Below are 16,433 nucleotides of genomic sequence, written 5' to 3'. Positions count from 1 at the left end.
AATCTATCTAGCATCCATCGCATCACTGGATATGTGTGCTGGATTCTCATGTCTCTGATGATGGCGAGAGCCACGTGCACAACACGTGCTGCGAGGGGGAGATTTGATCACATATCATAATGACCCTCGGCTTCTCTGTCTTCTAACAGTACGAGTTCATAACAGATCTACATCCCTCTTCTCTCCATCTCCTATTGGCAATAAGCACGAACCAACGGGCCATATTCTCAAAATGGTCTGGCGAACGACTCTCGTGACGATGTCTACCTGCTTCCTACTGGGTCAGTCGGTCATTCCCAGGAAAAAGCAAAAGCTTTTGCAGGGCTGATGTTTCGCTTTCTCAACTTCCACAGGGACTACGTTTACTCACTGGATAGCAGATCATAACGTACTATGGCGCTCGCCCGTCACTCCTGATGCTCTTGTCACTTCCATAAAATACTACTCATACATCAGCAATGCGCCGAACGGGATGGGTTGGTTCTATATAGCCGTAGGGATAGTCGCTTTGCTGAGTGCCGGAGGTAGAGCTGTCAAGGGCTATCAGGGACAAGGGGGTGAAGTGCTTTTCGATGGGGGCAGTATAGGTGAGTTCCAGACATGCATGGCCATATTGCTGATATATATGTAGTACTCTGGGCTGCCATCGCATATACACAGGTAGCGGAGGTGTACCCTAGTAAGTGAACATGCGTGTTGGTACTTGTTGGTTTGCTAATTCTTACTTCGGTCCAATTATAGCTATCAAACGTATCCCTTCACCTCTACCGGCCTCTCTGATTGAAGACAAATCCTATCCTGAATTAGTCACTGCGGTTCGAGACCTTGCTACAAACAATATCATGACTGCTGTTATGTTGACTGGTATAATGTTACTACAGGCGAGTCGATCTCTATTGTGCTGAACTGTCCTTTTCAACTTACACGCCTTATCCACAGGCCGGTCGATATTACTCAAAAGCACCTGCAGGAGATCTACCACCATCAGTTGACGTCTCCGCTGCTTCTACGCCTGGAAGAGCTTCTTCACCAGAAAGTGACCCTACACCTGTCATCAAGCGGTCCGGAACTCCCTTCCGTGAGCTGACAACAGAGGAATCAGCCGAATTGAACGGGAGATGAGTAGCCTAGATCTGTACAGTACGAAGAACACCATTTCAACTTGGGCTCATGTACAATCACGTATGGAATAACCGTGTTGCAGAGTGTTATATCCATATATCTAATCTATTTATGCATCTATAAAGCAAGGACACCTTTGGTACTTGGTACATCGTCTCCACCTGTTCGAGTGATAGCCATCCTTATGGCGAGAGCGAGAGCTTTGAAAGCAGATTCGGCGCTGCAGGAACCGTAAGTTAGGGCTAAGGAGAGTATATCATATGTTATATCGAGCTCACATATGGTGGTTATTTTCACCTCGGATTGAGTCAACGTGTAAAGTCACACCAGCTTCGAATGCGAAGGATTGCAAAAGGTGAGATACCATCTCTGTCGACACTAGGAGGATATAACCTCAGCTTTATTGAGATCGCTTATTTTGTTCCAACTCACAATCTCCGATTTTCTCCCTTGTAAAGGGAAGATTGCAGACGAAATACGGACGAGACGAGATATCGATAACAGCTCGGGATAACGACTATAATCTCATCAGTATCTCGCATATTTCCCAGACTTAGAAATGACCGCTTACCTCGTCTAATGGAGCGTATGCAAATCCATATCTCTTTATACCTTTTCTCTCACCCAAAGCCTTCTTGAATGCAGCACCCAACGCCAATGCACAATCCTCTGCTGTGTGATGATCGTCAATGTGCAAGTCACCTTTGCACTTGAGCGTCAGTGACATGCCACCATGTTTCGCAAGAGCTGTGAACATCTATCAAGCGTGTCAGCGTTACAAGGTCCTAAGGCGGTATGCATAGCATAGGCTCACATGGTCGAGGAAACCTATACCCGTGCTGACATCGATGGTCTGGGTGGTCACACCTGGGACGTGATCGAGATCGATGGTGCAAGATATCTCGGTCTCACTCGTCTTCCTCTCGACTGAAGCGGTTCTGGCGGACATGATGAGCGATTGATGGGTGTAGGTGACCGTGATCCAAGCAATGTATGTATCTACTATTGATGCACGAACATATCATCAGTCACATACACCGAGTCCAATCGGAAAAAAACCCATTGACATCAGGACTAGAATGCGGAGATACATCTGATCTCCACCCGGACCGATCTCACTCTCTCTCTACTCGTACCCAATTTATTTCGGATTTGCGTGAAAAAACAAAAGTCACCAATCATCTATCCCCTATATCATCAACATCATCCTCCCCTCCTATATCTCCCCCATCCTCCATACCTTATCAGCCAAAATGTTGTCAAGGCGTATCCTATCCTCCGCACTCACCAATGGTACCAGATTGGTCCACTCTTCTGCTGCTCGACCAGCTTCAGAGGCGATCAACAGGTACTCGAAAACCATCACCGAACCAAAATCGCAGGGTGCTTCTCAGGTGAGTCTTCCAAAGTTCATCATGCATAGCCGATGACTCATACGAGATTTGTGCATAGGCGATGCTCTACGCTACTGATGGAGTCAATAACGATGAGGATCTGAAAAAAGCCATGGTCGGTGTAGCCAGTGTTTGGTACGTGATTGGTTCGGCTGAACTTGTATGATTGTCACCATATCTCAGACATTAAGCTGAGTCAATGATTAGGTACGAGGGTAACCCTTGTAACGGTCACATCTTGGGCCTCGGTCAGAGAGTTAAGAAGTCGCTGGGTGAAGCTGGTCTTATTGGTTATCAATTCGGTACCCCTGCCGTCTCAGATGGTATCAGTATGGGAACATCAGGAAGTGAGTTCGTATCTTGTACTTCCGAGCTGACCATCTTTCAGTGTCCTACTCTCTTCAATCACGAGATCTTATCGCCGACTCTGTAGAGAGTGTATGTGGTGGACACTGGCTCGATGGTGCCGTTGTCATTCCCGGTTGTGATAAGAACATGCCTGGTACCTTGATCGCTTTGGGACGACTCAACAGACCTGGGTTGATGGTTTACGGTGGTACTATCAAACCCGGTCACTGCAACGGAGAAACCCTCGACATCGTATCTGCTTTCCAGAGTTACGGTCGATTCCTTTCTGAGGGTCAAACCGAATCTGCGGAGAAGACCAGATATGATACCGTTAGAAACGCCTGTCCCGGTTCTGGAGCCTGTGGAGGAGTAAGTCACGATCGTCACGGACAGACACTGACAATATAAACTATAGATGTATACTGCCAATACCATCGCATCATGTGCCGAAGCTCTCGGTATGACCGTCCCCGGATCCTCTTCATCTCCTGCAGAATACCCTGAAAAACTGGCTGAATGTGATTCGATCGGAGGAGTCATGCGAAACTTGTTGGAGAACAACATTCTGCCCAGGCAAATCATGACTCGAGAAGCATTTGAAAACGCCATGGTGAGTGATCAACGATAGATGACTGTGCTGACAATTTCAGGTGCTCACCATGGCTCTCGGTGGTTCCACCAACGTGGTTCTCCATCTCATTGCTATCGCTCATTCTGTCGGACTTAACCTTACCATTGATGATTTCCAAAAAGTCTCTGACCGTGTACCCCTTCTCGCCGATCTAAAACCCAGTGGAAAGTACGTCATGGAGGACATACATACCATCGGTGGTATCCCTAGTGAGTGGACACAGGGATCATCAAGATCCTCGCTGACCCGTGAATGCGTACAGGCGTCATTCATCTCCTTATCAAGCACGGATACATGACCGGTGACGGATTGACTGTTACCGGTAAGACTCTTGGTGAAAATTGTGATCGATGGGTTGAGAAACACGGTAGCAAGTGGGAAGGACAGAAAATTCTTAGACCGGTTGACGACCCTATCAAATCGACAGGTCATCTTCGAATCTTGAGAGGTAACCTCGCTCCAGGTGGTGCTGTCTCCAAAATTACTGGAAAGGAAGGTCTTCGATTCACCGGAAAATGCCGAGCTTTCGACGTCGAGGAAGACTTTGTAAAGGCAGTAGAATCAGGATCTATCAAGAAGGGTGAAAAGACTGTAGTCGTTCTGAGGTATCTTGGACCTAAGGGTGGACCCGGTGAGTGGACTGTTTTTCTAACCGAATGGATATAAATGCCGACCTCCTGGACAGGTATGCCCGAGATGCTTAAACCAACCAGTTTGATCATGGGTGCTGGTCTTGGTTACGACGTGGCTTGTCTTACCGATGGACGATTTAGTGGTGGTTCTCACGGTTTCGTTGTCGGTCATGTCGTACCAGAAGCGCAAGTTGGAGGACCTATTGCTCTCGTTCAGGATGGCGACATCATAGATATCGACGCTGTCGCCAATACCCTCAACGTGAACGTATCCGATGAAGAGATGGCTCGTCGAAAAGCAGCATGGACCGCCCCACCTCTCAAGGTCAATCACGGTACACTCTACAAATACGCCAAACTCGTGACTGATGCTTCCCATGGTTGTGGTGAGTGGTGATCCGCATGCTTAAGAGATGGTGCTCCCTTACTGATCTGCATTGGCACTTTCATCAGTCACCGACGCATAAGATCCTTTTCCTCTAATTGTACAATCTTTCATGTCTGATGATATATAGTGATATAACATATCATACCTGGGTTTCAATGCATGCATGTGATATATGATACTTTGCGCAGTGCACAGAAGTCACTTAAGAGCATTAAAAAGTCGGTGTCACGTGACATCAGAAAGTGTAAAACTCGTTTATTTCGAACAACCTGACTCGAATTATGATGACCATCTCCATCTCTCGCTTTCAACTTTCAGCATTCTCTACCACTGACATCTCAAAAAGCTTGTATCACTCATCACTATCTTGTACCCATATATATCAAGACAATTAAGCATATCCGTAACTTGCCCGACCATTACCTGTCTTGTCCAAAGAATTCTAAAAAACAAACAAAAATGCCTATGCTGTGAGTCTTTCATCCATCTTCCGAACCGCTCAACGCCTCTGCTGATTACCTATGTTGCAGCGCTGATCCATCGCAGAGGTACTTGCCCTTCAAACCTGTACCCTTCCCCAACCGAACATGGCCTGACAAGGTGAACAAGAAAGCGCCTATCTGGTTAAGTACCGATCTCAGAGACGGTAACCAGAGTCTCGCAAATCGTGAGTTCAGAACTCGGCAGTATCAATGCTGATTATGTAGCCATGACCAATCAGCAAAAATTACGCTTCTTCAGGCATCTGATCCAGATTGGCTTCAAAGAGATTGAGGTCTCCTATCCAGCTGCTTCTGATACCGACTTTCAATTCTGTCGTGATCTACAGAACAATGGCGAGGTCCCTGATGATGTGTGGATTCAGGTGAGTGAGAGGCAAATGATGATCTGGACTAACATCTTTTACAGGTCTTAACACCAGCACGTTCTGATCTCATAAAAAAAACCTTCGAAGCCGTCGCCGGTCTGAAACATGTCATCATCCATATGTATAATGCGACCTCGTGCCTTTTCCGAGAGGTGGTTTTCAACAATGACCGTGCAGAAACCATCAAGTAGGTCATGCGTGTGTCTTTGTGTGGTCAATTGTGACTGATTGTATCCCAGACTCGCTTCTAATCATACTCGTCTCGTCCGAGAGCTCGCTGAGCAATACGCTGCTTCGGTGAGTGTACGATAATTTTGATGTATCTCGGAGGAGCTGACAGGACTAGCACGGCACGAGTTTCCGTTTCGAATACTCTCCCGAAACCTTCTCCCAGACCGAAACGCCTTATGCCGTTGAAGTGTGTGAGGCCGTGAAGAAGAGATGGCTTGCCGGGGAAAAGAGTGTGTGGGCAGATGGTCGTAAAGAGGAGAGAATCATCTTTGTGAGTAAGCAGTCCTCCACGATGGGGTAATATATTGATGGACAAGAGTGTTTCGCAGAACCTTCCCGCAACTGTAGAAGTCGCAACACCCAATTGCTTCGCTGATCAAGTAAGTAATCGAGATTTACACACGGTAGAGGCTTATTCGCATAATTTTAGGTGGAAATCTTCTGTAATACAATCTCTGAGAGAGAGAAGTGTATAATCAGTCTACACACTCACAACGACAGAGGTGAGTTATTTGCAAAGACGTACATCGCTGATATTTCAGGCTGCGCTGTCGCCGCCGCTGAACTCGGTGTTCTTGCTGGGGCTGATCGAATCGAAGGTACGGTACTCGGTAACGGTGAACGTACCGGTAATGTCGATTTGGTCACTCTCGGTCTCAACTGCTACTCTCAAGGTATCCCACCAAATCTCGATTTTTCTGACATGTTCTCCGTCATCGATACCGTCACCGAATGCACTGGTCTGCCCGTCCACCCTCGACACCCATATGCAGGAGAGCTCGTTTTCACCGCTTTCTCCGGAAGTCACCAAGACGCCATCAAGAAAGGATTCGAAGCGCAGACTCGACGAGAGAGGGCTGGCGACAAGGTCTGGAGCATGCCGTACTTGCCTATCGACCCTGCCGACGTTGGCTGCACATACGAGGCTGTCATCCGAGTCAACTCACAATCTGGAAAAGGAGGGTAAGTCGTTGATTCTAATGCACAATGCAAAGGTTCATGCTGATCCTGCGTCATCAGTATCGCATATATTGTCAAATCAGCTCTTGCTCTCGATCTTCCCCGTCGTATGCAGATCGCCTTCTACAAGGTTGTTCAAGATAGATCAGAGACTACTGGTAAAGAGATGACCTCGAAGGATATTACCACAGCTTTCCGGCAGACTTATCACCTCGGTGGATCTATCTATGATGGTCGACTTGTACTAAAGTCCTTCGTCACTGTCGATATCCGATCTGCTACCCCTTCGGCCGTGGGCAGCCCTGATCGATCTCGATCCCATAGTCGAGTGGCCTCGCTTCAAGGCGCCATTGTGGAAGCTAGTCCCGATAGAAGTCTTGATAGCAATTTACCCTCAGCTTCGAAGAGACTTACGGCCAAAGTCCTCATCGACGGTACCCTTCGTGAGGTCTCTGGTGAAGGGAATGGTCCCCTCTCGTCATTCCTTGATGCTCTACAAGGCGATCTCGGCATCGCGCTCTCAATCAGAGAATACACCGAACACGCCGTCGGAGCCGGTTCCGATGTCAAGGCCGCTACATACGTGGAACTGATACCACCAAATGTCGATGCCAAGGACAAGACTAAAGGAGGGTTCTGGGGAGTTGGTGTCGACGCCGATATCACTGCGAGTGGTCTGAAAGCGGTCATCAGTGCCGCCAACGGCTATCTAGGCCAGAACCCTATCCAGGTACCCGAAAATGCATAGGTAAGAATTTGTCCAGGAAAATAGCAGAGTATGAGTATATACAATTGGAATAGATATCACGATGTATCCAAAAGGATTGTGAAAGGCTATCCTTGAACTGCCCGGAGAATCTCCTCTCTGGAAATGTTGGATTTCTCACACATGCTGCGGAATAATCCTTGCGTATCATATAGATTGAGAGGGGTGTCGAATTCCTGCAAGGCCATTAGCTTCTTCCGTCATACAACAGCTCACCTCGATTTGCCCTGCGTTCATCACGAGGATTCTGTCCCACGAAATGATAGTTCGAAGTCTATGAGCGATGCAAAGCAGCGTTTTGCCTTGGAATTCTCGATGTATCGTCTGCTGTATCTTGGAGTCGGTCTCGAGATCTATGTTGGTAAACAGTTAGCAACACTCGATTGCTTGGCTTCCAACACTTACCGACAGCGGCTGTTGCTTCGTCTATGATTGCACATTTGTCAACGTCGCTCCTTTGGCTTCCTTTAACGACTTACCTAGTACGACTATCTTAGACTACAAGCTACGTCAGCAACTATCTATCCCAGGCGAATTCAACGTACATTTTTTACCAGAGCACGAGCCAAGCTGACCAAAGAACGTTGACCGACACCTAATCGATTTGTCAGTATTTCACTGATGAACTGAAAAGCATCTCTACATACTCAGGTTCTGTCCCTCCTCCTCGATGACCGAATCTAGGTGAAGGCTCTGTTGCTGCCCAGAAGTTTTATCTCCAATCACGCATGAACGCGAAAGAGCATCGTATAGAACGGCATCATCGTACAGATTGAACGGATCTAAATTGGTACGAATCGTGCCGCTGAACAAGATCGGCTCTTGAGGTATGATAGCAATCCGAGATCTTAAGGCATTTAACCCAAGCTTGGATATATCCACACCATCAATCTTGATACTTCCTGAAGACATTCTGGTAAACAGTTTCAGCGATCGCCTTCCTCATCAACACTTACTCTACTAGACGAAATAAGGCCATCGTGATCGATGTCTTTCCAGCGCCTGTTCGGCCAATTATACCTATCTTCTCTCCAGCGCGAACGGAAAGCGATCTATGAAAAGCATCAGCATGTTCAATTGAGCAGGCCCTGCTGAGACTTACAGTCCTTTAAGTACAGGTGGCAGCCCAGGTCGATAAGACATGACAACATTTTCAAAATCGATCGCACCTTCTTGGGGCCATGAATCCGCTGGCGTCGTCTCATGTATTCCATGTGCAGCCTCTTGTGGAACCGATGTCGTGTCTGCATACCACAGGACTCTTTCCACAGCATTCACTGCAACGATTTGAGCGACGTACCTCGGCATCATTTCCACTCACTATTGTTTTCTACCTCGGCAGATTGCCTGGTCACCTACTCCAAATCAGCGATACCCGCAACATTGCATGACTCACCATTCCCAATACTTGAGTGATTGACGTGAGATAGGTCAGACAGAGTGCGATTTGAGAAGGTGTCAATCCGCCACCTCCCTTTGCCGACATTATCGCGACTGCGAAGACCAGACACGCGCCGAGGAAGTCCAGTCGTATTGATAACCACCTTTGGTTGGTAGCGCTCAATAGATATGCACGGTCTTCGAGATCCATGTAGTATGCATTTTCTTTGACGAAGCGATCCGTTTCCCCATATGCTCGGATCGTGGCGATTCCGGATAAGCTGCATGACGAGTTAGTGTACAGGCTCCTTGACCCCGACAAATATATACCCACGACTCTGAGAAGTGAGAGTAAAGGAGAGATCGCAGCATGGAGTCTAATCGTTTGACTTCCCTCGATGATGTACGATAGAACATTGCAAAATACCTGGATGTCAGCGGTGCATATCATGACGAGGTGGCTTACCAGTAGCCCACGCCAACGAAAAATATACTAAACGAAAAGCATCAGTCGAGTTCAGCTCTGCAGTCCCCGAACTTACATGACAATGAAATAATGCAAGAAAACCGTGATGATGATGACGGAGCCTATCAACTGAGCAAAGATTCAGCTTATATCTATTCAATCCATGACTTACGGTCACAAGTGTTAACGCCATCATCCGAAGGGAGTCCGGGAGCTGATTGTCGATAGTATCTATATCTTTGCCAAAAACCCCAAGAATCCGACCTAATGGCTGAGTGTCGAACATTGATTTTGGACTATAAAATACATTCGCCAATGCGGATGAATGAAGATTTTGAGAGGCCAAGCTAGCCAAGATGCCCATGATAGTGCCCATCGCGAAGGTGAATATCGCTTGAGATATCCCCAGCGCCGCGTAAACACCTTGATAGACGTTCCATGGCTGATTGAAACGCCTTTCCTGCCACCAAGTCAACCAGACGCTGCAAGCGTAACGTAAAATCAGTAGGAGTTCAAATGCTGCAAGGTTCTACCCGCTCGACTTACGTCGCTATCACTTGGGATCCTTGCCTGAGATCATAGTCAGCCGTGTCCCTTGTCATCGATACTCACATGATTGTTGCAGAAAGCAGCGTCAGCGGCAGTGTATAACGGGATCGGCCAGCGTGCAAGTATCCAGCGTAAACTATTCCGTTAGCTTATCCTCGGACAAAATCCCGCTCACCTTTGTGCCCGACCGAGCCTGTCTTGCGCACTTCGCTGACCATCAAGCGACCCTGTGATCAAGATCAGGTGAGCTGAAAAAACCCTTCGAGCGCCAAGACTGCTCACCTCGAGCTTCCCGGTTCCAGCAGCTTTACTTGTAAGTTTGCTATTCTCAAGTCCAGTCGGTCGATCATCATTGGCAGCCTCTGCTTCTTCGAGGCTCTCGTCTGACTGCTCCTCAATATCGTCCTTTTGCGAGCCTCCGAACTCAGAGAACAATTTCGCAGCAGAACCTTTCGACTGGGACAGTTCTTCGTATGTGCCCTGTTCTGCAATACTTCCGCCTGACATGAAGCTATATCAGGTATTGAGGGTCATTAGCATATGTGGTGCTCCCGAAAAACTCACTAGATATGATCCACCTTGGGCAGAAAATGAATGGCGTGAGTCACCAAGACGACCGTCTTACCCTGCGCTTTCAGTGGCAATATCGCATTTTCGAAGAGCGCCTTTCCAACATGCGGATCCACAGCACTCAATGGGTCATCGAAAAGCTAATCGGACATCAGTGATTTAACACTCGGTTCCTGTTTTGACATTACACCTACTACTACTTCTGCGTTGTGATATATCGCTCGAGCTATGTTGACCCTTTGCTTTTGACCTGTAGTATGGTGCATGAGTGAACATCCATGAATTCAAATTCAACTTACCTCCTGAAAGATTTATACCTGAGTCGATGTCAGCCTAACATCATCTTCAATGCCACGTACCCTTTTCACCTATCTTTACGAGTCGTAAGCAATCACTCTTGAAATGGCTTAACATACCTCTGTCAGATCTCCGTCCGCAAACATCTCCAGGTCAGTCATCAAATTGGCATCCTTTACGGCTTGCCAGTAGCGCGATTCATTCCATGATTGTCCAAAAAGGATGTTCTCTCTGACGGAGGCGTTTTGGATCCAAGCATTCTGCTGACAATATGATAGTCGACCACCAAATATGACACTTCCGCTCAGGATGGACATCTCCCCGATAAGCTGATCTGTATCAGCTTGATCCTGTATTCCGCAACTCACTCCTTGTAAAAGACTGCTCTTTCCGGAGCCGACAGATCCGACAATGGCCACGATTTTGCCTCGAGCGATTTTCATGACAAGGTTGGGGATCTTGAAGGATTTAGCGTCGTTGGCTTGGGCGCCCACCGACCAAGAGAAAGTGGCATTGTCGACTAAAATCGCCATTTCACTTGTAGCATCGATCGCATGACTGTTCTTTCTCACTTCCGCTTCAAAAACCTGCAACAGTCAGACGTGTGACGCTCCTGAATGACTCACTTCTGTCAAGCGCTCAATAGCATTTTGGGCGTCCGTCAGCGATGATAACGCTCGGGGCAGAAACATCAAGGGTTGCCGCAACAAGTTGAAGAATGCAAGCGAGGTGAAGATCAGAGCCTACCAGAAACGAATGTGAGCATGTGCACATATCGCAAGAGCAGGTAGGATCTGACATACTGGGTCTAAGCTGTCATGCGTCGCGGCATAAGTCACGAAGGCAAGGACCGATGCTAGAGCCTACATAGTGGAGGTTAGCATGGAACCCTGTGCAGATTGGTTCAAGGACCACTCTTACCGGCACACTGAAAGCGAGTGCCTGGTTGGCAGCTCGGATCACGAGTATCTTACGGACTCCTATCATCTCCTTACGGCGAAATTCGCTCAGCCCTATGCGGACGTCAGTCTCTCTGCCCGAATGCGGTGTTCCTTCACTCACGCTTGAGGAACGGTATTTCGTAGGTAAAGACCTTGATGATTTCCATGGACGACAAAAGCTCTCTCAAGAGGCGCGAACGTGAGTCCGTCCATCGCTATAGTCTCGTTAGAAGCGATACGCCTCAATGAGAAGATCCACTACAAGATTGGGGAATACATACCATGGACTTCTTCCTGACCTTAAAGCTAAGTTTCATGAACCAGGTCTGCAAAGGAGCAAGTACAACAAACAACGAAAACCCGACCAGCGCCGAAGGACCGATTTGAATGATGAGCAAAACTGTTTGCGATCAGCTGATCTGTCCTTCCCACGAATGATTTACTCAAGGTAATAATCAGCTGGATGGGAGCTGTCCAGATCTAGGTTACCATTGGTGGTTAGCAGGCACCGTTTGAGTGGTCGCTAGTTGAGTACCCACTGCATGAAACCCTAAGACATAAGGGTAATTAATAAGGTGCTCGTTGTTCCTTCGCCATACCGAACACTCACATTGAGCACAATAATCGATTCGGGATATCTAGAAGGGCAATGAGCAAGGGACCAATTCGAGATCTGGTACTGACTCACATCGCTTGACAGGTAGGTTAGAAGCTTGCCGTTGGGATGTTTCGCCCGCCCAGCCACGCTCAGACACATTGCCTTTTTGTAAATGGCGGAGATCAAAGTAGCCCTTGCTAGCACACCTATCGCCATAGACCGGAAGAAGAACTACATGCTAGGGTGAGCAGAGGGAAGAACCACTATTTCGTACATACCTGATGCTGACACACGGACTGCATGATAGTGAGGAAGAACAGGCCGATCGCCATGCCTATACCTCGCCCTATATTAGGTTGAGGTACTGACGCGTGATTGGCCGCATAAACTGATAGTCAGCGCAATGCTTGGAGAAGCGACTCACCTTCTTTGCTGAAATTGATGAGCGCCTTGACAAGTAACGGTATCATGAGCTGTGATACATCACTGGCAACCTTGAAGATACCTTATCCCAAGACTCAGTTCCGGCTCAGTCAGCCACCACAGCGGGATTGACTCTCACCTCCAATCCAGAAGCCCGTCATCACATCGTTAAGAGCCCAAGCAACGCTGCCATGTTTCCTCCCACTTCGACATCTCCATTCATATTCTATGGCCGCGCGACGAAGCTTGAAAGTGTCGACAGAACCGAACTGGGAGAGATCACCAGGAAGAGATATCGTAGACACAGCTTTGAGGAACCAAATCGCTTTGAGATACATACTGGGGTTCATCGTCGAAAGTCGCTCGTTCCATTCCTGTGCTGCTGTTTGGCGCAGTTCCAAGGCCTCGAGAAACCGGGCCGACAGAGGCAATGCTGTGTGGTCAGCTCAGGAATTGTGACCATCGGCCTTACCTTCTCTGCTAGAGTCCATCTGATGTGGTCAACGGGGTTACCCTGCCAGTAAGACTTACCTTCCACAGATCCGTGGCCTGGAGAGGTCGTTGATAACCTTTGGTCATGATTGGAGTGACCCACTGTCCAAGGGAGGAATTAGCTTGCCACCACGTATGGCAACCACATACATACCTGGAAGGTGAGCTTGCTTAAGATGGATGCGGTAGCCAACGGAATCTCATCTGCTTCCTCTAGCGTAGCTTTAGGAGGTGGAGGGCTGTTTCTGGGTCGCCATAGTTGCCTACGAGATCAATAAAACATGAGAGACATTCAGCATGCGTACTGATTCTACGTACCACCAGTGATCTCTTTTCAGCCCTGGAAACTGCTGCATCTCTGATCCTGACAGATCGCGAAGCTTGTACCCGTACGCCGTCTCTTTGGTCTCGTCGGGGTCCTTGCCTTGAAGACTCATCTTGGTCTGATGTCGTATCGGTGGTGCCAGCGGCACTGTAAAGATGCTCGTGGAGCAGAGCGAACCGACGTGCAAGCGACCAAGGATATCAGACTGCGGGCCAAAGATGGGAATGAATGACGACAGGCAGTATATATACACCGAATTTCCAGATGATCGCTGTTGTTGTGTTTAATTTTAGTTTCAGCTCGGACATGACCGATGTGGTGGATCGGTATGATGCGATTCCTAGAGCGGCTCACACCGCTTCGCACGAGCCAGCCTGCTACTTGTGTATGCAATGAAGATTTCGAACCATACCTTCGTCCCTCAGATGAAGTTTTCACCATTTCTGTTTACTGTACAACTTCATATCGGTAAAGGATGGATCGTGCTGTGATAGTGATTGTTCGTACACATGTTGAGCGATAGAATCACACCTTTGCGTGCAATGGCCTATATAACGTCGCAGCTTTCGTATCCTTGATATGATATTATCGAGGTATCGAGCTTCTCTTAACTACGCAAGGTCTCGATACCTGCTATGCTACTTGTAATCGGGCTCACCGATACAGGATTATGGATAAGTAATACGGCTTACGGCGAAGAATAATTAATGCTGTCAAGTAATGTTTGCCCACTGGCTCATCTATGATTCCGCTCCTTACTTTTTAGGACCATACCAGTCGTCGAAGCCAAGGTCCCAGCCCCAAAGAGGAGTGTTGATACGTTTGGCCTTTCCATTGGCAGCAGGGGCCTCGAGCTTCTCCAGATCCTCCGCTGTGAGTTTGATAACCTTGACGAAGTTCGCTTGGAGGTCCACATCTGATTGCATTCCGCTTTGTCTACAGTGTTAAATAGGCTCCGTTTGCATGTGAGCGTTGAACGATGCGAGTTTCCATGCAGCACCAAATCTCCGTTTATCTTGTGCTTCTCATAGTTATCTGAGTGATTTATACAAGTGAGAATGAGGTGGTACTGAAGGAAACATTCGATTCGGACTATGAAATTGGTCGGCGACGATTGCAAGAGTTTCGAGTTCAGGAGAATGCAGAGCGAAGAATGACGATGGATGAATCTTGCCTAGTGATTAAGAGGAATCCATCTTCAGATTTTAAAAACGCGTGAGAACCAGGATATCATGATTGATGTGGATTCTCGGTGAGAGTCCTCATTACACGCTTGGGGTATCACTCTGACCTCAGCTCCTTCTTTCTCTCGACATATCTTTGTCAATGATTGTGACGGCGTTACGTTGATATCCCATCCTGAGGAAACAGAAGGATCCGATGCGAGACTCATCAGCTTTATACATCTCGATTCATTTCGTCTGGTCTACATAGTCACGAGCAGATAGAAAGATTTTTCAGTCTTCCAAGGGCAATTGTCTTGCGGCTACTGAAGGAATGTGACTTCCGTCAGAATACTTGACCCTTGGCATAGCTGTATTGGTGACGTTGAGTGAGAACAGATCAGGTCGGGAGCCAGTATAGCTGTCATTAGCCTTAACAGTCGTGCACTGTCTAGTGACATGAAAGATTAGCTCATTAATGCCCGATACAATCTGCCTTTGTTCATGTCTGTGAATGTCATCGAGATCGACATCGGCAATCACAATCTCTTCTGAGGATTGGTCCTTTGATTTGGCAAGGATAGTACCGTTTGGGGAGTAGATAGCTGCAAATCCCCCTCCTTCAATAGGAGTGGCGGTAGGACCTCCCAGGGTAGTAGGGACCTTCATTTTGATTGAACCTTCTATCGAGATAGTAGCTGAACAGACCATGGCAAAACAGCCACCCTCGACGGCAAGGGTTCGAGTGATGACATCTCCTGAGACCTCAGCACTAGTTGACATGGGAACTCCAGGTCCAGTAGGGGCCACTGGTAAGAATTGTGAGAGTCAGTCCTGAATCCATGTTGATTTGTCAGAGACTTACGATATGGCCAGGAAGCAACGTGGACTTGGACACCTTGATTATAATGATGGTACTTGAGGAGTGGTTGGAAATGTTCCCAACAGTTGAGACCTCCAATTGTGATATCTTTCTCGGTGGTAACGCAAGTTTTGGTGTCTTCCGCTGGGGCCCAATCCGATGTGAGCAATTGGAACGTTTCTGAAGAATTTTTTCAGAACCTACCTTGACCATCACCATACAGGTATCGCTCAACGTGAGTGGGCTTGAGCTTTCTTCTATGATGTACTACATCGCCTTTGGGGTTGTTGAAAGACTGGGCCAGGTAGAGTGTGGAGCCTACTCTCTCGGAGAAGCCCACAACCGCCCTGATGCAAAGACATTCTTAGCATCAGGTTGGGAAAATAAGAAAGGATTGAAGACTCTTACCAGATACCAGCATCTCTGACAGCTCTTCGAATTTGGTTATACTCCGGTGAACCAACAACCATTGAATTCTTTTGGTAATCAAGGACAAAATCTTGGTCTGGCGTGGAAGTGTAAATCTGGAAGGGGAATCCAGGAATGAAGACCTCCTGTATATCGTATCAAAAAGGGTCGTCTCGGTCAGTGTTTCAGAGCAAGAATAATATTATGTATCACCTACAGGGAAACCCAGGATTTCCACTCCCTTCTCGCCGGCCTCTTTGATAATGGCGCAAGTTTTATCGACACCCGCTTGAAGGTCAAGCCAAGCTGATTCCGCTTGGACTGCTCCGATTCGGATGGTTTCTTTGGTGTCTTTGGTTTGAGTCATTTTGATGATTTGTGTCTGTGATTGATTCGAAAAGATCGTTGTGAAAGAGTTGAGAATCAAAATTGGATGTGTTGGAGCCCTTTATATACCGTTACAGTTGGGATGAGAAGCTTCATGGCATCTACAGCTCACGAGACGGTTTCAACTTCCTATGATTCACCGTTCAGACAAGAACGGAATAGATAGCCGAAGCGAAGATGGTGAATCATCGGAAGCTTGCTCCATACCATCTTGATGACTTAGCCGAACCAA

At 47.6% G+C, this 16,433-nt stretch overlaps 9 protein-coding genes across 9 annotated transcripts; 4 read left to right on the top strand and 5 right to left on the bottom strand.

Moving 5' to 3' along the window:
• Positions 1–232: 232 nt before the first annotated feature.
• I203_100869 (uncharacterized protein) lies at positions 233–1,122 on the top strand (the record flags this gene model as incomplete). Its single annotated transcript, XM_065516754.1, has 5 exons — positions 233–281; positions 354–587; positions 632–679; positions 742–881; positions 940–1,122. The coding sequence occupies 5 exons, from the start codon at positions 233–235 to the stop codon at positions 1,120–1,122; spliced, it is 654 nt and encodes a 217-aa protein (XP_065373572.1).
• Positions 1,123–1,239: 117 nt separating this feature from the next.
• Positions 1,240–2,071, bottom strand: I203_100868 (imidazoleglycerol-phosphate dehydratase; the record flags this gene model as incomplete). The annotated part of the gene is made up of 5 exons (XM_019145833.1): positions 1,240–1,342; positions 1,401–1,500; positions 1,555–1,639; positions 1,694–1,879; positions 1,937–2,071. 5 exons carry the CDS (start codon positions 2,069–2,071, stop codon positions 1,240–1,242), a joined length of 609 nt encoding a protein of 202 aa, XP_019004392.1.
• Positions 2,072–2,375: 304 nt separating this feature from the next.
• On the top strand, positions 2,376–3,492 carry I203_100867 (uncharacterized protein; the record flags this gene model as incomplete). The annotated part of the gene is made up of 5 exons (XM_019145832.2): positions 2,376–2,516; positions 2,575–2,651; positions 2,724–2,863; positions 2,905–3,233; positions 3,280–3,492. 5 exons carry the CDS (start codon positions 2,376–2,378, stop codon positions 3,490–3,492), a joined length of 900 nt encoding a protein of 299 aa, XP_019004391.2.
• A 31-nt stretch (positions 3,493–3,523) lies between these two features.
• Positions 3,524–4,524, top strand: I203_100866 (dihydroxy-acid dehydratase; the record flags this gene model as incomplete). Its single annotated transcript, XM_065516753.1, has 3 exons — positions 3,524–3,704; positions 3,758–4,126; positions 4,181–4,524. The coding sequence occupies 3 exons, from the start codon at positions 3,524–3,526 to the stop codon at positions 4,522–4,524; spliced, it is 894 nt and encodes a 297-aa protein (XP_065373571.1).
• Positions 4,525–4,974: 450 nt separating this feature from the next.
• On the top strand, positions 4,975–7,322 carry I203_100865 (2-isopropylmalate synthase; the record flags this gene model as incomplete). The annotated part of the gene is made up of 9 exons (XM_065516752.1): positions 4,975–4,985; positions 5,046–5,170; positions 5,223–5,380; positions 5,425–5,570; positions 5,623–5,680; positions 5,730–5,885; positions 5,944–5,994; positions 6,045–6,577; positions 6,635–7,322. 9 exons carry the CDS (start codon positions 4,975–4,977, stop codon positions 7,320–7,322), a joined length of 1,926 nt encoding a protein of 641 aa, XP_065373570.1.
• An 86-nt stretch (positions 7,323–7,408) lies between these two features.
• On the bottom strand, positions 7,409–9,137 carry I203_100864 (uncharacterized protein; the record flags this gene model as incomplete). Its single annotated transcript, XM_065516751.1, has 11 exons — positions 7,409–7,516; positions 7,581–7,693; positions 7,746–7,766; positions 7,820–7,838; positions 7,886–7,935; positions 7,988–8,253; positions 8,297–8,392; positions 8,443–8,617; positions 8,662–8,695; positions 8,737–9,001; positions 9,055–9,137. The coding sequence occupies 11 exons, from the start codon at positions 9,135–9,137 to the stop codon at positions 7,409–7,411; spliced, it is 1,230 nt and encodes a 409-aa protein (XP_065373569.1).
• Positions 9,138–9,182: 45 nt separating this feature from the next.
• I203_100863 (uncharacterized protein) lies at positions 9,183–13,493 on the bottom strand (the record flags this gene model as incomplete). Its single annotated transcript, XM_065516750.1, has 26 exons — positions 9,183–9,213; positions 9,263–9,315; positions 9,359–9,668; positions 9,733–9,756; positions 9,799–9,871; positions 9,951–9,962; positions 10,018–10,040; positions 10,124–10,246; positions 10,300–10,445; positions 10,500–10,555; positions 10,605–10,638; positions 10,722–11,165; positions 11,229–11,345; positions 11,406–11,465; positions 11,524–11,615; positions 11,665–11,758; positions 11,825–11,943; positions 11,987–12,013; positions 12,154–12,181; positions 12,232–12,372; positions 12,420–12,505; positions 12,566–12,646; positions 12,704–13,009; positions 13,092–13,158; positions 13,211–13,319; positions 13,375–13,493. The coding sequence occupies 26 exons, from the start codon at positions 13,491–13,493 to the stop codon at positions 9,183–9,185; spliced, it is 2,775 nt and encodes a 924-aa protein (XP_065373568.1).
• A 643-nt stretch (positions 13,494–14,136) lies between these two features.
• On the bottom strand, positions 14,137–14,463 carry I203_100862 (uncharacterized protein; the record flags this gene model as incomplete). The annotated part of the gene is made up of 2 exons (XM_065516749.1): positions 14,137–14,317; positions 14,432–14,463. The coding sequence occupies 2 exons, from the start codon at positions 14,461–14,463 to the stop codon at positions 14,137–14,139; spliced, it is 213 nt and encodes a 70-aa protein (XP_065373567.1).
• Positions 14,464–14,838: 375 nt separating this feature from the next.
• I203_100861 (uncharacterized protein) lies at positions 14,839–16,181 on the bottom strand (the record flags this gene model as incomplete). Its single annotated transcript, XM_065516748.1, has 5 exons — positions 14,839–15,353; positions 15,410–15,550; positions 15,611–15,753; positions 15,815–15,960; positions 16,032–16,181. The coding sequence occupies 5 exons, from the start codon at positions 16,179–16,181 to the stop codon at positions 14,839–14,841; spliced, it is 1,095 nt and encodes a 364-aa protein (XP_065373566.1).
• Positions 16,182–16,433: the final 252 nt, after the last annotated feature.

Source organism: Kwoniella mangroviensis (assembly GCF_000507465.2).
Source record: "Kwoniella mangroviensis CBS 8507 chromosome 1 map unlocalized Ctg01, whole genome shotgun sequence".
In the NCBI taxonomy this organism is placed as follows: Eukaryota; Fungi; Basidiomycota; class Tremellomycetes; order Tremellales; family Cryptococcaceae; genus Kwoniella; species Kwoniella mangrovensis.
Note: the sequence above shows the minus strand (reverse complement) of the source record. Positions and strands in the feature narration are given on the sequence as shown.